The sequence below is a fragment of the Leptomonas pyrrhocoris genome, assembly GCF_001293395.1.
Source record: "Leptomonas pyrrhocoris isolate H10 chromosome Unknown, whole genome shotgun sequence".
NCBI classification, from domain to species: Eukaryota; Euglenozoa; class Kinetoplastea; order Trypanosomatida; family Trypanosomatidae; genus Leptomonas; species Leptomonas pyrrhocoris.
The window spans coordinates 237,387-255,047 of record NW_015438368.1 but is presented as its reverse complement, the minus strand read 5'-3'; the positions used below and the strand labels follow the sequence as shown (position 1 = coordinate 255,047).

Below are 17,661 nucleotides of genomic sequence, written 5' to 3'. Positions count from 1 at the left end.
AGGGGCGGAAAGGTTCGTTGTAAAAGAGCGCGAGGGAAAAGGCGTGTGGTCCACTCAACGCTCACACCGGAAAGATGCGGCCTATTTCGCCGTTTCGAGGCGAAGCAAGGCACTCAGTGAAACACAGGGGAAATGTATTCAACGCTGCCAGAAAAGAAATAGAAAAAGAAAAGAAGACATGCAAGCCGCAGCTGGCTGACGAAGGCGTACACCACATAGCGCACAGACACACAGATATATAAAGATGTTGAATGCCGAATAAGACACCAACAAGAGAAGAAAAAGAAAAATAAACGACGGCAGCATTTTTCAAATTAACAACAGCAAGAAAAAAGAAATAGCAGCGCAACGATCACCAGAGAAAACAACAGCAGCAGCCGTTCGTACGTTCTCTCTGCTACAATTCGAGAGAAACGAAGTAATAAATAAAAAACGGATGCTGGCTCAGCGATAGGTTTTCTTGCGAAACTGGAGCGCGGATATATAAAACAGAAAACAAGAAAAGAAGAGAGGGACGCGCCTCGACTCTCCTTCATCGGGGATTTGTGAAGAGGTTTCATTGCTGGCAAAAAACCAATAATGAATAAAATATAAACAAAATATCAAACACACAAAGAAAAGAGATCTATTCGCGTGTAGCGGCAAATCGAAAGCTATCGACTAGTCTTGCTTCTCAACGCGTGCGGCCGGTGGGACGGAGCTGCCAGGACGTGACATGTACACCGCTTCTCCGTAGTAAATCGGCTCCCGCGATCGTGTGTGACTCGCGGCGGCGCCGTAGCCGCTCCCGTCTCCGTCATCCAGCACTAGCGTACCCTCGCACGGCTCTCTCCGGTAGATGCGGATGCCCTGCGCATCAGCGCCCATGATGGGCCGCACGTCCTCGTCCTCGCTGTCGTGCCCAGATTGGCGGCGATTCGCGTGTGTGTCGAGTGGTTGGAAGCGGAAGTAGTAGCCTCTGGGGTAGGTGTTGCCGTGCGGCTCCGCAGTGGAGGAGAGCGGCTCGTGGCCCTCACGGCTGTGCACGACGTACGGGTAGGCGACACTTCCGACTGCACCTTCTTCCTCCTCACGTTTTCGACGGCTGAGGAGCCGCAGAACGAACGCTACGATGACGCAGGCGATGATAAAGACGGCGGTGCCAGCCAGGAAAAAGAGGTAGTACGGTTCCATATTATGAAAGGAGCCGAAAACAGCAGAGTCAAACTCAAAAAGAGAAACGTAGATATTAATAAATGTTTCGAAGCCGCAATCTGAAGAAGACAGAAAATGGCGGCAGCCGCGCGATGCAAAGAACAATATATATATATACATATACTTGTTGTTGAGGAGTGAAGACCAGCGTTATGGGTTCACAGAAGCGAAGCCCATGCCTGCGTACGGCATCAGCAGCAGGAATAGCGACTTCCGATAAAACACCAAGAAAAACACAGTAGCGGGTTATTTATTAGCACCAGTGCGGCCAGATAGAGAATACAGAAGAAAAATAAGAAGAAAGAAGGCAGACACGCGGAGCTGCTGCCATGAAATATGTTCGTAGGAGGAGAGACCGTTCGGCGAGAGAAGAACGATGCAGGGCAAAAGAAGGGTTGAATAAAAACACGACATAGAGTGCTCATGACCATACTGATAGTAGAGGCAAAGGAAAACTGTGAAGGGTTGTGGTTTCGTACTTCACTTTGAATGCGGAAGAAGCTCAGCAGGTGTAGTTTGAAGGCGTGCTGCGAGAGCTGCTAGAGCGCTCACGGCCCACGTGCGTTTTATCGTGCACCTCAGAAGCAGGCACACAAAAGCTGAGCGTGAGAAGCAAATAAAATAAATCCAGCGGATCGTTAAATACGAAGGATAAATACTGTTTATTCAGCTCGTTGATCATATAATGGGTTTATTTTTTTTTTAAAAAGAAAGAATAACTGGTGACCAGCAAAAACAGCAAACAACAACAACAACAACGTGAGCGGCGTTAATGCAGACCGCAGGCTTTCAGCAAAATACACTGCTCTCCCGTCCATTCCATGTGATCTGCTGTTTTCCTCCGATGCATTGCGATGCTTCAGACGGAAATAGAGGGAGGGAGAGAGAGAGAGGGGAAAGGAAGGCGCGACATGATTCTTCGTCCATCGAACGCATAGCTTTCACACACACGCCCTCTCTTCGAGACCAAAAGATGGCGGACTGCCACGGTTGAAGGCAACAACAACAGAAAGCATATGAGAAATATAAACAGAATATAGTATATATATATGTGTGTGTGTGTATATAATATGGATAAGCAGTGAAGAAGAAGAAGGAAGAATCTCAAAATGCCAGCTTCTTATAAAAGAACCAAGAAGAAAAAGAAAAGCAATTGCAAGTGAATAGAAAACAGGGAAAAAACCCCCATTACGATGGTAATGATGAATGTAAATGCTCTGATATATATGTGATTAGTATTCCGCCTCAGGCCGCGCATATCTCTGCAAGAATAAGCCTTTCTCCGATTTCTACAAGGGCAAAGAACAACAACAACAGCAAAAGGCATTAGCTTTTGCAGAGCCCGACGTGATCTTCAGACGGCGTCAAGGGACGGTGCGAATCACACGCAGACTCCACGGCGCATTCACTCTCCACGAACACCGAGGAGACCGAAAGTTGTCGACTACTCTTGTTGGACAAAGAGCGAGGAAGATAGGCCGCCTCGCCGTACTCCACGATGGTCGGCATCGCATCAGCGGCATCGCTCTCCATTGCCAGTAGTTTGCCCATCACACCGCTAACATGATTCTCGTCTTCCTCTTCCGTGGGGCGGTCGTTGTTGCTCCGATCACCTGCACGTCTTCCGCGGGCATCGCCGCCACCGTAGGGTACGTGCACCTCCACAGACTGTTGCATCGACGGAGACGGCGAGGCACGTCGCTGCTGCTGCTGCAACGGCGGCGGCGTACCCGCCTCCAACGCCTCTCCACGAGAATCTTGTCCGATATTATTCATGTTGGTAGCATCTCCCTCGTAGCTTCCTCCGCTCACGCCACTCCAATTTCCTGGCGCGGCCTCCGCAAAGGTCGACGGAGGGGCGCGACGCAGCGGATCTACCGATGCGTCCACTGCGTTCCGCAGGACAATGCCCGGCACGCCATCGGCGGACAGCGCGGCCCACTGCTGTGCCCGACGTGCCCGATAGAACTCAACGAGATCGTTCAGGCGGCGGCGGTTGTCGCGGCGGGACCGTCGCTCCGCCCGACCGCGTAAGTAAATGACAAGGAGCACAACAGGGATGACGAGGAGAATAGCGAGGAGGGCGAAGAGGGAGTACTCCATCGAGGAGTTGGTGGTGGTGATGAGCGGGTTAGTGAGCTCCGTAGACGCTACATGATAACAGTACTACTGTATCATAAGGAGCATCACACAAGTTTTTTCTTTACTTTTTCTTTTTTGAGGCGGCACCAGCAGAAAACGACGACGATGACGCAGAGGGCAGAAATGCAATTCCCAATAACTTCCGTTGCGGATGACGACGTCTTCTCTCCTCCACTTTCCCTTTTCGAAAGATGGCGAGTGGGAGAGTACCCACAAGGCGGCGGCGATGATGATGATGTTAACGAAATACGCGCGGTAATACACGGTATAGTGGTACTTTATTGTTGAGATGCTGACGCCTAAATACGTCAGTTGAAAAAGCACAGCGACTAGTGCGTCATACAAGACCTTTTTCTTTTTAGAAAGCTTAGGCCTTTTACTGCGAGGTCAGGTCCGTCTATCCATAAGAAGAGAGAAAGAGAGAAAGAGAGACATGGAGGGAGGAGCAAAAATATGTTGCGAGGATTACAAGCAGCCTGAGGAAGGCGAGAATCCGTAATGGAATCCCCATGGGCACCGTAGTGCGGGTGAACTGTTTATTTTATATAGTTTAAATACAAAAAAAGTTCGGGGTTTTGCTTTCCTTTCAACGAACGTGACCACCGCAGGCAGCCTCCGCAGAGGAAAGCAGCTCCATGCCATGCGAGTCAGCGGCACCACTAAACGACGAAAAGAGCATCACACAGCCCTGACGGAAGAGCAGCTATCACCACAAAAATAATCATAGCACAAGAAGATGAATTTGACCGGAAAGGAGAAGAAAGAAAAAAGGAGCAGCTAGGTGTTTTTTTTTTTAAAAAGATCTCAACTTAAAAGGAAAAACCCCCAAGAGGATGCGCCTCATTGAAAAACATCGTGGGACTCTTCATCAACAAGAGAAAGAGAAAAAAAGGGAGAAGTTCAGAAAAAAAAAGTTTTCGTTCTGAGGAAAGAGGCGCCTCCGCAGCCGATCAAGAAACCAAAAAACAAAGATAAAGGAAAGCATCCTTACCATAAATAGGTCTCGGAAAGAACGACAGCCACAGAAGCGAAACGATGTCTTCCTCACGAAACCACGTGCTGCTTCACCTCATCGCTCGCTTCGGGAGTTAGCTGATACAGCGAAAAAACAGAGCCGCTGCTCCGCTCACTTTTTGCGTCATCATCTCCACCATTATCACCGTCACCGTCATCTTCATCGTCCGCAAGCAACATCACGAGTGAGCTCGCACGGGGCAGGTACACCGCCCCGCCATAGAGTTCCTCGGCCTGTTGCACCGTGAGACGACGCCCTTGCTCATCACAGCAGTACCCATCCACCACCTCGGCGACCACCTCTGTGGGGACCTCGCTATTACGAACATCCGATCGGCCTCTTTGACGGTCTCGCACCCACAACAGTGCAAAACGAAGGGGAGAGGAGGGGTGCGGAGGCGTCACACTGCTGTGCGGCAGATCACTTCCGTGCCCCTCTGCAGTGCTCGGTGCTACTATGGCAGCTGCTGCTGTCGTCGTTGCGGCTTGCCCGTTGCCCTCATTCGGACGGAGACTCAGGGGGGAGAGAGGATTCATGTGCGACGCTCCGAGCGGCACGGGATTCGCCGCGACAGGGAGACTCGCGGGCAGGCGTGGGGGAGAAGCCAGGCTGCTCTGCTGCGATACAAATGTGTGTAGCGCATCGAAGTAGCGTGCATCCAACGCGGGTGGGGAGGCGGCCACGGAGCTCATTCCCCTTACGGTGCTTGCGACGTATCTTTCGGTGTCTCCATGGTCGTTTATGGGGCGTAGGGGATTGGCTCCCAAGGGAGAGCCGTCGTCATCGCCACCCTCTTCTTCGTGTTCTCCTCCTTCCCCTCTGACTCTTTGCGTAAAGGTGGGTTGCGCTGCAGAGGAAGACGGCGGTGCCGCTTCTGCGGTGTTACCCGCGGCATTCGTTGCGCTGTGCGGCAGCTGCTGCCCTTCACGTCGGTGTGTCGTGTACATGTGGTTCGAGACGTACCAGGCGTGCTGCTCCTGACTACTCGGCTGAACCGCCGCGTACGCGTAGTCGTCCCCGACGGCCGCCAGTGCAGCCGTGTATTGTGTAGCGGTATTCGTGTCACTTACGCTGTTCACCAACACGGTGGCTGGCAGCACGGTGACATCGACCATCGTGCTTGCGCCGTTGTCTCTCGATTGCTGGAAGTACTTCTTTATTTGCATGATGGAAAAGATGATGATGACGACGATGACAATGACGCAGACAGCGGCCCAGATGAGGTACGGGATGTCCGGCGAGTAGCCCATTGCCGTGTGAATGGCATTATCCCTTCACGAATATATATATAAGAGAGAGCCGTTTTCACCTTCTAGCACTAATTCACTCAGGCACGTGGACGTTCATTCCACCGCGATCCGCTCCACTGCAACAGAGAAGGGGGATATAGAGAAGAGAAGAAACGAAAGGAGCAGAGAATGCCAAAAAAAAAAACCAGCTGCAGAGATCCACACTGCAAGAGCGATCGAAAAAGATAGGAAAACAAAATAATAAGGCGTACGGAGTTCTCTAAGGAACGTAGAACGCTGTCTGAGAAGTGACAAAGCTGAAAGTAAACAGCGGTATGAATTCAAACAGTAAATAATAATAATAATAACAGCAAGAGAAGGAAAGAAGAAAGCAGAAAAAAAAAACGGAAAATAATACAGAGAAGCAGGAGTGTACCTTGAGTTTACGCACGTAGAAGCGATGATGGTATGGAATATGACACAATAAAGGTGAAGAAAGAGAAGAGCATCAAGACAGACTTGAGCTACGAAAAAGCAGATCGAGAAAATGCAGAAGAAAGAAAAGAAAGAGAACGAAGTAAAGGCACAGAGAACAGATTCCGTAGCGACTCTCCTTGTCTGAGACGTTCATGCTAGAAGCAGAAATCATGGCTTTTACTTCATTGCAACTCGCCATGAAGGCGGGCTGCAGAAGGGCGCGTAACTGCTGTTGGCCATTTGCTGTAGTTCAGCAAGGGAAACAGCAAGCACTAGACCCATTCCGGCAAAGAGACAAAAAAGGCCACAACAGCAGAAGATCCATTTACGGCGCCCTCCTTTCTTTTCATAGAGGCAGGTGTGGCTTCCTTTGTTTTTTTGTCCTCCGCAAAAAGACAGAAAAAAATGAAAACATCAAACGGATAATATAATACGGCAAAACAATAATAATAATATCAGTACAGTTCATCACGACATCGTTGGAAATAGAAGGGCTCCCAAAGGGAAAAGAAGAGCTTCGATGGTGAGACGAGGCTGCAGAGCAATTTAAACTAGATGTACACAGAAAGAAGAAAAAAACACGTAGAGCTGCCGGCGATAATCATCCGTGCCATCACGGCTGTTGCATCCCACACGCACTTCTCAGCTCCACGTACAGGTACCGACTTCCCATTGCTCCCCATGAGAAGCACACGAACCTCAAACATCGCACCATATACAACGTAACGAAGCAGCATATACAACACCGGCTTTCATCATTTCAGCAGGCACCGGACGCAAATGACGAGCTCTATATACGCATCGCCTCCACGAGACGCATGGTCCATGTGCCTACGATAGGAACAGGCACACACACACACAGACACACATGTGGTGCGCTTTCAAGTACAAATGCAAAGCGGAAAATAACTTAGTCGAACCCCTTCTCTTTTCTTAGACAGGCCCTTTACCTAAGTTATCGCCCCCGCGAGGCTGCCCCGACAGTGCCGGGTACTGCGGCGGCGGAAGCGAAGCCTCACCGAGAGGAGCAGGCGGCACAGACAGCGGGGACACACCTGAGGTTGGTCGTTGTGTCTGTGAAAGCTGCGGCTGAGGTGGGCGAGAAACGTAATCGGCTTCCCCGTACGGTGATAAATCTGACGGTGACGTAACCTCACACGCGCCGCCTCCGTTGCTGTTGTTTACACCGTTTCCGCTGCCCCCCGGCCCATTCACCACGCGCACCTCTGGAAAGTAATGACCGAAGTCGATGTTCGGAGCCTGTGAACCAGGCGGAGCGGCGTAGAGCACCGTTGCCTGGAGGGGCTGTGCGCCAGGCTGATTACCGGTGTTGTTCTGAGGGTTGCTGGTGGGGTAGTACATGCCAGGGTCTGACCAGCTGGTCGCGCCCACCTGTGGAGGTTGCTGCTGTTGATAATACACGTTGCCGTTATTCCCGCCCTGCCCTGGGCCTTGCATGAATGCAGGGCCGTTGTTGTTGTTGTTGTAGTGGGCACTGTTTCCTTGACCGACAGACTGTACGTGTGGCGGCTCTGCATCAACGGCCTCCATCATCCGTCGTCGACGCACATGCAGACCTATGCAGCATGAAATGCATACCAGGACCACAACGATGATAACGAGAGCGAATAGGTAGTAGCTGCTCATTTTCAAAGAAAAAAAGAAGAAGTCCCAGTCCTATCAGCCAGCAGAAACACATAGCCGTACCACGTATAAGCAGACCAGATGCGGCTCTTCGCCCAACGAGAAAGCACCAACGCGCAGAAGAGAAGGGAGCAGTAAAGAGTGCGTTAAGAAACGAATTGAAAACACACAAAGGAACACAAGCAGACCGAACTGACAAACGATTAGAGGCGGTTGGAGCGGGAATCGAGCCTCACCTCCTGCGGCGCAAATTCAAAACACCCAACGATACTTTTTCTGCGGCTTCGCAGCGATGAATACTTGAACGACAAATGCAGGAGTAATTATAAGAGGAATAGTAGAAACCACGACGACATCAGAGGAGTTGTAAAAGAAAGAAAAAGAGAGAGGAGAGAGAGCAAGAAGAGGAGGAGTGCGGACAGAGAAGTATTCGATTGGCAACGGTCCAGCATGCACCTTGCCGTTGCTACGGCGCGCAAGATTGAAGCATTCCTTTCCTGTAGCTGAATGCGGCAACTGGACTAGAGATCAGATGCCTCTGCCTTTTTTTCGAAGCCGTATCGATAACGATGTCCTTCTGTGTGGGAAGTAGTAATACGCCTTCGCATTAAGAAAGACACCGTTGCCTCACCCAATGAAGCTCCCAAAATACTCGTCACCGCTTTCAGTTGTTTGGCAGTATGATTGAAAAAGCGGATATGAAGATGTAAATAGAGAAACTTGAAGATGAAAGGGGAAAAAACAGAGTGAGGAAAACTTGGAATGCAACTACGTTTTGTCTGTCCACACGGACATCCACACAGGAGTACAGACTCTGCAAGAGGCGTCTCACGTTTCGTGAGCGTGTGCGGCGTCGGTGTGTGTGTGTGTGTGGGTGAGGCAGAGTTGCACCTGCAAAGACGGCCAATAAAACTAATAAATATAAACGACTCATCGGGAATTACGTTTTGAGCTGAGAAAGGAATATCGCAGTTTTATCACCCTATTTTCAAGCGGTGACAAGAGAGAGAGAAAAATACGCCCACGTAGAAAGCGCACGGAGTGCAAGGAGACAAGCGACTCAGCACGGCGTGTTAGCAGTTTACCTTCACCGCTCCTTCAAGAGAGAGAGAGAGAGAGAGAGACAGCGGGTTGGAGCGGCTTTCACTTGGATGCTGTACTGCGCGGACGGTGGATGTAGGTCGCCTTTCCGTAGGGTGCGTCTTTATCGCTGTCCTTCTGCGCCTCCGCCTCTTCTCTCACGCCTTTCACTTCCGCCACCACGCTTCCGTCTACCACCGCTTGTCGAAGCTCCGCTGCGGGGAAGTACGACGCAAAATTCGCCTGACTGCGTCGATGTCGAGCCGTGGCAGCTGTGTAGAGCACCGTGGCGGCCGCCGCATCGCCTGCTGTGGCCGGAGCAGTGCTGCTGCTGCTGCGTGGGAGAGTTGTGCCATGCGCAGCTGTGTCATCCGCCTCCGTCTCTTCTACTGCATAACGGCGATGGCTGCGTTTCATGAAGGCAAGGCAAACACAGAACCCAACTAGCGCTTCCAAGGCTAAGATGGCGTAGGACACAAAGGTGTTGGCGCTCATGCTGGCGTCGCGGTAGCGGCCGGTGGCTAGCGTCGAAGTACCAAAGATAAACAAACAATGGAAAAGAAATCCCGTTAGAAGCAGAGAGGCGACTTAGCTGCGAGACACTCACAATGAAAGAAAGAAAACAAACAAACGAAGAAGAAGCAGAGTGGCGCGGTAAGCAACGGAACTGCTCCAGATTCGATCAGACGCGTACAACGCTGAACGGTGGTATACCTGGGGCACACCCTTGACTGAAAGAAACTGGCTTGAGTAAGAGACGGAGAAGAAAAGAGAAAAAAACAGGAATCACCGCGTATGCTCCTTCTTTGTCTCTCTCCCCTTTATTCCCTCCGGTGCACAGTGATGATGCACACGCTGAACGGACACACGTACACACACAAGCGACTATGAGAGACTCCTTCCACGTAAATTAATTCGCTGACTGTGCAATCCTAGATGCGACTGACGGGCAAGAGACATTGCATCTGCCTTTGCGGCTCGCGCATCCAAGTTTGACTCGTGAAGGCTGCTAGGAAGAAACTAAACTGGAGCGCAAGTGCGCGTTCCTCTTTGTGCAGCTAATGAAGGCAATAGCCGCTCATGTTTGATGTGGAGAAAGGAAAGGGAAATCAAGGGAAGGTGTAAAGGATTTGAGAGCTTGAGGAAGCATCGGGCTTCAATGACCACCCAACAACGACAAATGTCACTCGAGAGGTAACCGGCTTGTGTTGGAAAGCCATACCACCTTTTTCTAGTAATAAAAAAGATAGTTACCACACACTCTGAACATTACCGCCAACAATCTTCGCCAAATAAAAGCGGCAGAGTAGCCCCGGTTATATGCTTGGCATGCGTCGCGATGCATATGGATCCCCATCGAGTTGTTCGAGAGTCCCGCACCTTTAATAGTAGCGCTGTCCTTCCACTTTCTTTATATATAGCGTGTTCGATAAGATGCATAATATAGTTTGTTTGAGAAGAATTAATTACAGATAAGCTCGATACCGCAGTGCAGAGATAATGCGTGTGTGGGGATGGCCTCCAATGCAAAAAAAGAAGAAGAAGAGAGAAGCTTGCTTTGATGACATCACCCCCGAGAGCTGGCGCACGGGAGAAGGAAGTGGAAGCGTTGGTAGTCTGTCGCTTCTAAACCGCCGGCGGCTCACCAAATCCCCCAACCGCTCCCGCACTTAAACAATAACAGAAGTAAATAAAGAAGAAAGACGATCACAGAACCTCAAAAGAAATAGAGAAACGCAAAACCTTCTTTTTGAAACCAGTTTCTCCAACACCGGGGAAGGAAAACAAAAGAACCTTACTTGGGGGTGTGGTGGAAGTGCTCCGCCACCACCCGGGCAACGCTGTACGTCAGGCCCTTCGCGTAGGGGACGTGCAGGAACTCGTTCGGACCGTGCGCATTGCTCTGTGGGCCCAGCACACCCGTCACCACAAACTGCGCCTCCGGGTACTGCTCGATGAGCATGCCAATGAAGGGGATCCCACCCCCCATGCCTTGCATCGCGAAGGTGTTGCCAAACGCATCCGTGCTGCCCTCCCGCAGCGCCGTCTCCATCCACGGCGTCAACTCCGGCGTCGCGCACCCGTTGCCCGCCCCTTTGGGAGCGAGGGTCACCTTCGCGCCGTACGGCGGGTCCGCCTCCAGCACCCGCTTCATCGCCGCCAGCGCCGCCGCCGCGTCGACGAGGGGCGGCAGCCGCAGGGACAGCTTCACCGTCGTGTGCGTCCGAATCACGTTGCCAGCCACCTGCGGCTCCGGCAGGTTCGCGCCCACCACCGTCAGGCTCGGCTTCCAGAAGATCTTCAGCGCCAGCTCCACGTTGTCGCCTTCGACCGTCGCCACGCCAGGCGCCATCGGGAACTGCTCCTTGAAGGGCACCGTCGCCATCACCTCCGCCGCCTTCGCTGCGTGGGCGGGGATCGCGCAGTACGCCTCGGGGAGCAGCACCTCGCCGGTCTTCGCGTCCTCGATGCGGTTCAGCAGCTCGCGGGTGATGCGGAAGGTGTCCGGCACCACGCCGCCGGCGACGCCGCTGTGCATGCCCTCCGTCAGCGTCTGCACCGTCAGTTCGCCAATCGCAATCCCGCGCAACGAGGTGGTCAGCCAGACCTGGTCGTAGTTCATGGCGCCGCTGTCGAGGCACACCATCAGATCGACATTGCCGATGCGCTCCTTGCACACCGCCATGTAGTGATCCAGACCGGGGCTGCCGGACTCCTCCGCCGCCTCAATCGTAATGATGATGCGGCCGTGCGGGATGCCGTGGCGCTGCAGGGCGGAGATGGACGTCACCGCGCTGAAGATCGCGTACCCGTCATCCGCGCCGCCGCGGCCGTACAGCTTGCCGTCGCGCAAGACCGCCTTGTGCGGGTCGAGGCCCTCCGCCCACGGACGCAGCGGCGGCTGCTTGTCCATGTGCCCGTACATGAGCACCGTGTTCTTGGTCGGCTCGGTGCCCGCGATCTCAATCAGCAGGAAGGGCGCGCGGCCCTCGCTCGTCATGTACTCGTAGGTCAGCCCCTGCACCTTCTGCGACTTCACCCACTCAATCAGGATGTGGAACGCCTTCTCTTGCAGTCCGTTGGTCGCCCACTCAGGATCGAATTGCGGGCTCTGGTTCGGCACCGCAATGTAGGCTGAGAGCGCCGGCACGATCGACGCGTCCCACTCCTGCGCCACCTCCTGCTTCACCTTCGCCCAGTCCACCGACATGTCGAAGAGCGTTGAGAGAGGGAATGGTAGAAAATAAAGAAGAAGATACAACAGGTAAATCAATAAGTAGATAGAATAAATTGGTAGCGCGTTACCGTCTTGATGATAAAAGAACGCAGAATATATGTTTTCAATTAATGCGGCGATAGAGAAAACAAAGAGGAAATATCTACTGAGCCTTAAGAGAGATGCCCATCACGAGAGGACAGGGAAGAGCAGATGCACAAAGAGAGATGGATCGAGATAAGGGGCGGGAGATGATCGTAACAGTGAACGGACCTTTAAAAAAAGGGCGACTGAGAAGCCCTCCTTTCGAAATGCGCGAAAGATGTTTTTGACAGCAGCACAGATATTGCGTCGCGTCGAACTTCACCTTCCGTTGTTCTGTGGTCTTCCGACTCCTGTTGTTGAAAACCGAAGACGAAGATCAGCTCACCCCACTCCAAAGTGCAGCGCAGAGGCCACACAGGCTTTCATCGAATACCGTTTCACACGTGCTTCCAAAGCTTCTTTTCATACTGTCGCTTTCTTTTTAGTTTTCCTTTTAAAAGGAGGAAATGAAATCAGGGAAACGAAATCGCACACGTAAACACAGAAGTCGCACCGCCGCACCCTTCGCAGAAACCCACCCGCTTAAAACGTTTCAGGGGAGAGAACAGATTAACAACAACAAAACATCTAGCCGCAAAGTGAGTCGCCCTAAGGCAAGGACGTGCGTAGTCTGCGAAGTCGAATAGAGAAGCCTTCACCGCAGTGCGCAAAGCGCCGAGTCACCCTCAACACGATGGAAAGGGGGATAGAGAGAAAGAGAGGAGGTTGCGCACTGCGTGAGAGGGGTGCGTGTACGCACTTCTATGTCGCTTAGCGCAGCTTCTTCTTCATGCGGAGGTTGGAGCAATGACCGCACGCCTTCTTGCGGCAGTTCGTCGCACGCACCGGCAGGCGGGCGTAGCAGCGGCGGCACACCTTCTTCTCCCAGTTGTACTTCTTCGCCAGGGCGACCAGAGTTGGCTCCATGATGCCGCCGCGCAGGCGCAGCACGAGGTGCAGCGTAGACTCCTTCTGGATGTTGTAGTCCGCGAGCGTGCGGCCCTCCTCCAGCTGCTTGCCGGCGAAGATCAGGCGCTGCTGGTCCGGCGGGATGCCCTCCTTGTCCTGAATCTTCGCCTTCACGTTCTCGATCGTGTCGCTGGCCTCGACCTCCAGCGCGATCGTCTTGCCGGTCAGCGTCTTCACGAAGATCTGCATGGCTGCTCCAATACGTGCAACAGGAGAGAGAGAGAGAAAATCAAGAGAAGAGGGGATGCTACACGTGTATGTGTAAACGCGATTGCTGAGTTCGAAGTGGTGGTGTTTTTGCATTGGGAGTGCGATGGAAAGAAGAAAAGAAAGAGAGTAGTGAAGACAAATATTGAATATGTGTTTATGAAAGAAAAAGGTGGAGGGGGAAGAGAGGCGATTTTTAAAGACGGAAGGAGAAGCGCAAGAAGCCAAACAGGAAAACCTAAAATATCTGAGAATAATAGGAAAACAACAACGTTTGATACTAATTCCTTAAATGATAATAATAATAACAAAAGAATGACCACTCGACCGTCGTACAGACGTAGATTCGGTTGGCTGATCTATCGAAAGACGACTGATCAGGGAAGGAAGGAAAAAATGGGTCCTCCCGCTTTCCTTTTTTCGGTTTGAGAGGAAATCGCCAAACGAGGCGCACGTTTTCCGTTTTTTTTTCTCGATTCTTCGGTTTTAACGTATACATGGTGCACACATGAGCGGCTCAATTCGCTGCCTCCAACAGGGGGACCTCCGTGCTCATATGCACGTCTGAATAGTAATCACACGTTGCGGTCATAAGAAAAAAGAAAGCAAGGAAAAGAGCGCTTCACAAAACAACAACAACAACAAAGATATTAGAAGCACGTGTTACATATACCTTGTTTCCACGTGTGTGTGTGTGTGTGTGTGTGTGTGGTATTTTTCTTCTACATGCGCTTCCCAGCACTCCACCGTAAACTCATTTTTGATGTCTCTCTGTGTGTTGAAAACCATTAAAGGAATTGACTCACATCCGTCGCGCGAGGCGCTCCATGCTGCCGCCTCCCCGTCAGGCTCATCGTGTGGTCGACTCGCCCCAGAAGCCGTGGCGGCCCAGCAGGTAGTTCAAGGGGTCAAATTGGTTCGTCAGTGCCGTGTAGTCGATCGGCTTCTCCGCTGGTGCACGATCGTGCAGTTGCAGTTGCAGTGACGTCCTTTCCTTCTTCTCGTTTGACTGCCCGAGTTGGGGTCGTACGCTGTGGCGGTGATGATGTACTTCGATCGCTGCATTGTAGCGCACTCGCCCACCTGGCGAAGTGGGCATGCCTGCCTTGTACGGCGCAAAGACGTAGGACAACTGCTGACGGTTCATCGACCGCCGTCGCAGCTGCTGCTGCCGAGTCGGGGGAGGGAGTGGTGGGAGTGGAGGACGCCGCGGTTGTGGTGGCTGTGATCCCGCTGTCAGCGGCGGTAGCGCAACGGTGGTCGTACCTGCGTGGCGAGGCGCCTTTGCTCCCTTCGCACTGCCGTTTGTCTGCTTCGAAGGTGCGCGACGTGTCACCGGCAGCGACGGCTGCAGCTGTGGCGGCGACACAGACGGCGCACTCTGCGGTCCAGCGCGCGTTTGTTTTCTTTTCTTCCCCGCCTCTTCCTCACCCGCAACGATAGGAGACTTTTTCGCAACGGCTCCCGCCTGCGTCTTTGTCTGGGCGCCGTGGCCGAACACGTCGCGCTCCTCGCCAGGCGTCTGGGTGGACGCGGCGCACAAAGTACGTCGGCCGTCGCCGCCGCTGTTGCGATTGTGCTTGCCGTCATCGTTGCGGTGGTCTGCCACCACCGGGGCGAGCTTTTCCACTTCGGCCGTGTTTCCTGCCACGTGGGATGCGGAGGACTTGGAGGGTGCAGGATGAGTCTGGCGTCGCGCGGTGCTCTTATCATCAGGTGGAGACGGGGGTGGGAGCAGACGCCGGTGGGGAGAGGAAGGAGACGAAGGGGAAGAACGGGCCGTGGGGCCGCCCTTTACGTCGCCGCTACGATCGTGGTGCGTGCGCGCAGCTGTCTGCACGCCGAGGCTGACACGGTGCCCACGTGGAGGGGTGTCCGCTCCAATGGAGTCTGTGGAGGACCAGGCGGGCGGCGGTGGTGGCCGGGAGGGGTTTTTGGAGGCTCCTGCTGTGGCGTGGGGCAGCTGCGGCGTGTGCTGGGTTGACTTTCCGACGGCCACGTCGTGACGCGCCAGGACGGCCTCCACTGTGCGACGGGGACGGTTGGCTTCCGCCCGCATCGCCGCCAGCAGTTGCTCGTGTTGAAGATAAGGGACGTCCTCGTAGGCGCTGCCGTCGCTTTCTTCGAACACCTCTGTTGCGTTGGAAGAGTCATACTCTCGCAGTGTCTCCGAGTCACGCCTTTGTCTCGACCGCCTCCGACGTTGCTGGTACTGCGGTTGGTACTGCTGATGTTGCTGCTGCCCAGACGCACGCTTCTTGCGCGCCTGCCGCAGCAACGACGACGGCGGCCGCAGCTTCCACTGCGTCCGCTTGTCGCGTCGATCGTTTTCCAGTTTCCGCTGATGCTGCCCCATCCGCTGCAGCACCCGGTGCGACGCCGAGGACGCATCGCGCGGACGCTTCACCCACACAATGGAGAGCGTCTTCGAGGAGCTCGCCGGACGCATCGGGCGATGTCCTGCGGCGTCTGGCTCCTCCCTTGCCGCCGCGGCACAGATGGACACGCGTGACTCCGACCGTTTCTTCTTTCCGAGTGAGGCGGGGCGTCCGTCCTCATCCGTTATGTTCAGACTTTCAGCGGAGTTGATGCGTCTGAACGACGGCAGCCACTGCTGGCGCTGCGGATGACACGGCGATGTCATCAGCGGATGGCCGCCTCCTTTTGCGTTCTGGGACGCGAGTGCCGGCTGCACGGACGCTGCGGACGGCGTGATATGCAGCGGTGAGACGACATCTGATAAGCTTGTGCTGCAAAGAGGCTCTGAATGTGCCAGCAAACCACAAAGAATATCCTTCTGTTCCTGTTGCTGCTGCTGCTTCTGCGGGAGGAGGTTTTGTTCCTGTGGTGTTTTCTGCTGTGGGATGGGAGGCAGGACATCGCGCGTGTGCAGGTCAACCGCGGAGGACCCCCTTGAAGCTGCTGACGGCGCTTTCTGCCCGTCTTTGTGTGGGTGTCCCTCCACGTCACGAAGCGTCCGTTCACCCGACTCTGAAATGCGAGGCGACGAAAGAGACGGCGACGCATGCCGTGGGGAGTGTGCGGAAGGGGTAAGGGAGGACGAGATCCGCAGTGACGATTGACGTCTCTGCGCCTTCGAATTTGGCGGCGTGGGTGCGTGTCCACGCAGTGCTCTCGGCGACCCATTTAGCTGTGCAGCCGGGGGAGAGACGTTCGACGCCGAGTTCACCTCCGTTGCCGCCACGGCGGCTTCCGCCTTCTTTAAGGACCGCTTTCGGTACAGCTGCGAATCCGCCAGGGCCAGCGGACGCTTGGAGACGCGAGAGGAGGGGACGATCCCGGCGTACTGCGAAGTTTTGCGCCGTCGCGACATGCGTCCAAGGTTGGCCCCGCCAGCATCGTCCACTATCTGCAGTCGTCGCTGCCGGTGCGCGTTGAGGGCGCCATCCAAGACCTCTTTGCAGCGGTCGGGTTGGAGCCTGCGTTTGATCTCCGGTGGGTATTGGAGAGTGAGCGGAGCCTGTTGCTGCTGCTGGGGGTATCGATCGGAGTCCGTCAGGCCGCGATGGGACTGTGTGGACTCCGCCGTCGTGGCTGACGAGTTGATGGCTGCGAAGGAGGGTAATCCACCAGCGTGCCACGGATACGCACTGGACACGGCCACCACGCTTTCTGCGTCGTCCTCCATGATAATAAATAGAAAATTAGTTAAAGTAGAGGATAATAATAATAATAATAAAATGAACGCCACAGACTATTCAAGTCAAAAGCAACTGCGTAAGACCGTAATAAATATATCTGAGAGACTTACACAGAGAAAGGGCAAGAAAGTGAAGTGAAGACAGTAAAAAAAAGAATCAGAAAGGAAAACTACAGCAGCAGCTACGGAGTACAAAAGATACAAAGGTTGAACGAGGAAAATATAAAGTGTTAGGCAGATGTGTTAATATATATATGTACGTATATACAGGGGAGTAAACAAGAATTATGCGCTGAGCTAACACCGTTGGCCAGCTCCTCACTTGCTGCTAACTCGAAATGCACAAGCAAAGGAAAATAAAAAGAGAAAGGGAAAAACAAGGAGGAAAGAGGAAAGCAGAGCAGCTTACAAAGACAGCAACGTAAGCAAATACATTTGGAGTTTTAATCCACGTTAGAAAAAAAAAATGCGATGGCTGCGGCTTCGTAAACGAGTCGGTCGCAGCGCTTCACAGAATTTAGATTTTCAGGCACGGCTTCTCCTCGTTTTGTCCTCGAGAAAAAAAAACCCTCAACTCGTGCCTCTTCAACACTAAAGAAGCAGCAAAGAAAGCAACGAAAGAGACGCACAATTCGGATACGCCTGATCAACACCAACTCCTTTCTGAGGCCAAGTGTTGATGAAAGAGGAGAGCATGAATCGTGAGCGACAATGATGAGTCGTTGGGGGAGCACGGAGACCA

At 53.2% G+C, this 17,661-nt stretch overlaps 8 protein-coding genes across 9 annotated transcripts; all 8 read right to left on the bottom strand.

Annotated features, from left to right (window-relative positions):
• Nucleotides 1–660: 660 nt before the first annotated feature.
• On the bottom strand, nt 661–1,520 carry ABB37_05899 (hypothetical protein; the record flags this gene model as incomplete). 2 transcript variants are annotated; one of them, XM_015804105.1, is made up of 1 exon in its annotated part: nt 661–1,520. In XM_015804105.1, the coding sequence occupies exon 1, from the start codon at nt 1,312–1,314 to the stop codon at nt 661–663; it is 654 nt and encodes a 217-aa protein (XP_015657239.1). In that variant the 5' UTR covers nt 1,315–1,520. The 2 variants fall into 2 exon arrangements, with proteins under 2 accessions (XP_015657239.1, XP_015657240.1); XM_015804106.1 differs by having other exon boundaries at nt 661–1,517.
• Nucleotides 1,521–2,520: 1,000 nt separating this feature from the next.
• Nucleotides 2,521–3,735, bottom strand: ABB37_05898 (hypothetical protein; the record flags this gene model as incomplete). Its single annotated transcript, XM_015804104.1, has 1 exon — nt 2,521–3,735. The coding sequence occupies exon 1, from the start codon at nt 3,295–3,297 to the stop codon at nt 2,521–2,523; it is 777 nt and encodes a 258-aa protein (XP_015657238.1). The 5' UTR covers nt 3,298–3,735.
• A 645-nt stretch (nt 3,736–4,380) lies between these two features.
• ABB37_05897 (hypothetical protein) lies at nt 4,381–6,106 on the bottom strand (the record flags this gene model as incomplete). The annotated part of the gene is made up of 1 exon (XM_015804103.1): nt 4,381–6,106. The coding sequence occupies exon 1, from the start codon at nt 5,599–5,601 to the stop codon at nt 4,381–4,383; it is 1,221 nt and encodes a 406-aa protein (XP_015657237.1). The 5' UTR covers nt 5,602–6,106.
• An 884-nt stretch (nt 6,107–6,990) lies between these two features.
• ABB37_05896 (hypothetical protein) lies at nt 6,991–8,002 on the bottom strand (the record flags this gene model as incomplete). The annotated part of the gene is made up of 1 exon (XM_015804102.1): nt 6,991–8,002. Exon 1 carries the CDS (start codon nt 7,702–7,704, stop codon nt 6,991–6,993), a length of 714 nt encoding a protein of 237 aa, XP_015657236.1. The 5' UTR covers nt 7,705–8,002.
• Nucleotides 8,003–8,844: 842 nt separating this feature from the next.
• On the bottom strand, nt 8,845–9,841 carry ABB37_05895 (hypothetical protein; the record flags this gene model as incomplete). Its single annotated transcript, XM_015804101.1, has 1 exon — nt 8,845–9,841. The coding sequence occupies exon 1, from the start codon at nt 9,274–9,276 to the stop codon at nt 8,845–8,847; it is 432 nt and encodes a 143-aa protein (XP_015657235.1). The 5' UTR covers nt 9,277–9,841.
• Nucleotides 9,842–10,576: 735 nt separating this feature from the next.
• Nucleotides 10,577–12,172, bottom strand: ABB37_05894 (Succinyl-diaminopimelate desuccinylase-like protein; the record flags this gene model as incomplete). Its single annotated transcript, XM_015804100.1, has 1 exon — nt 10,577–12,172. Exon 1 carries the CDS (start codon nt 11,990–11,992, stop codon nt 10,577–10,579), a length of 1,416 nt encoding a protein of 471 aa, XP_015657234.1. The 5' UTR covers nt 11,993–12,172.
• A 681-nt stretch (nt 12,173–12,853) lies between these two features.
• Nucleotides 12,854–13,327, bottom strand: ABB37_05893 (ubiquitin-fusion protein; the record flags this gene model as incomplete). Its single annotated transcript, XM_015804099.1, has 1 exon — nt 12,854–13,327. Exon 1 carries the CDS (start codon nt 13,238–13,240, stop codon nt 12,854–12,856), a length of 387 nt encoding a protein of 128 aa, XP_015657233.1. The 5' UTR covers nt 13,241–13,327.
• A 781-nt stretch (nt 13,328–14,108) lies between these two features.
• On the bottom strand, nt 14,109–16,907 carry ABB37_05892 (hypothetical protein; the record flags this gene model as incomplete). Its single annotated transcript, XM_015804098.1, has 1 exon — nt 14,109–16,907. One exon carries the CDS (start codon nt 16,905–16,907, stop codon nt 14,109–14,111), a length of 2,799 nt encoding a protein of 932 aa, XP_015657232.1.
• Nucleotides 16,908–17,661: the final 754 nt, after the last annotated feature.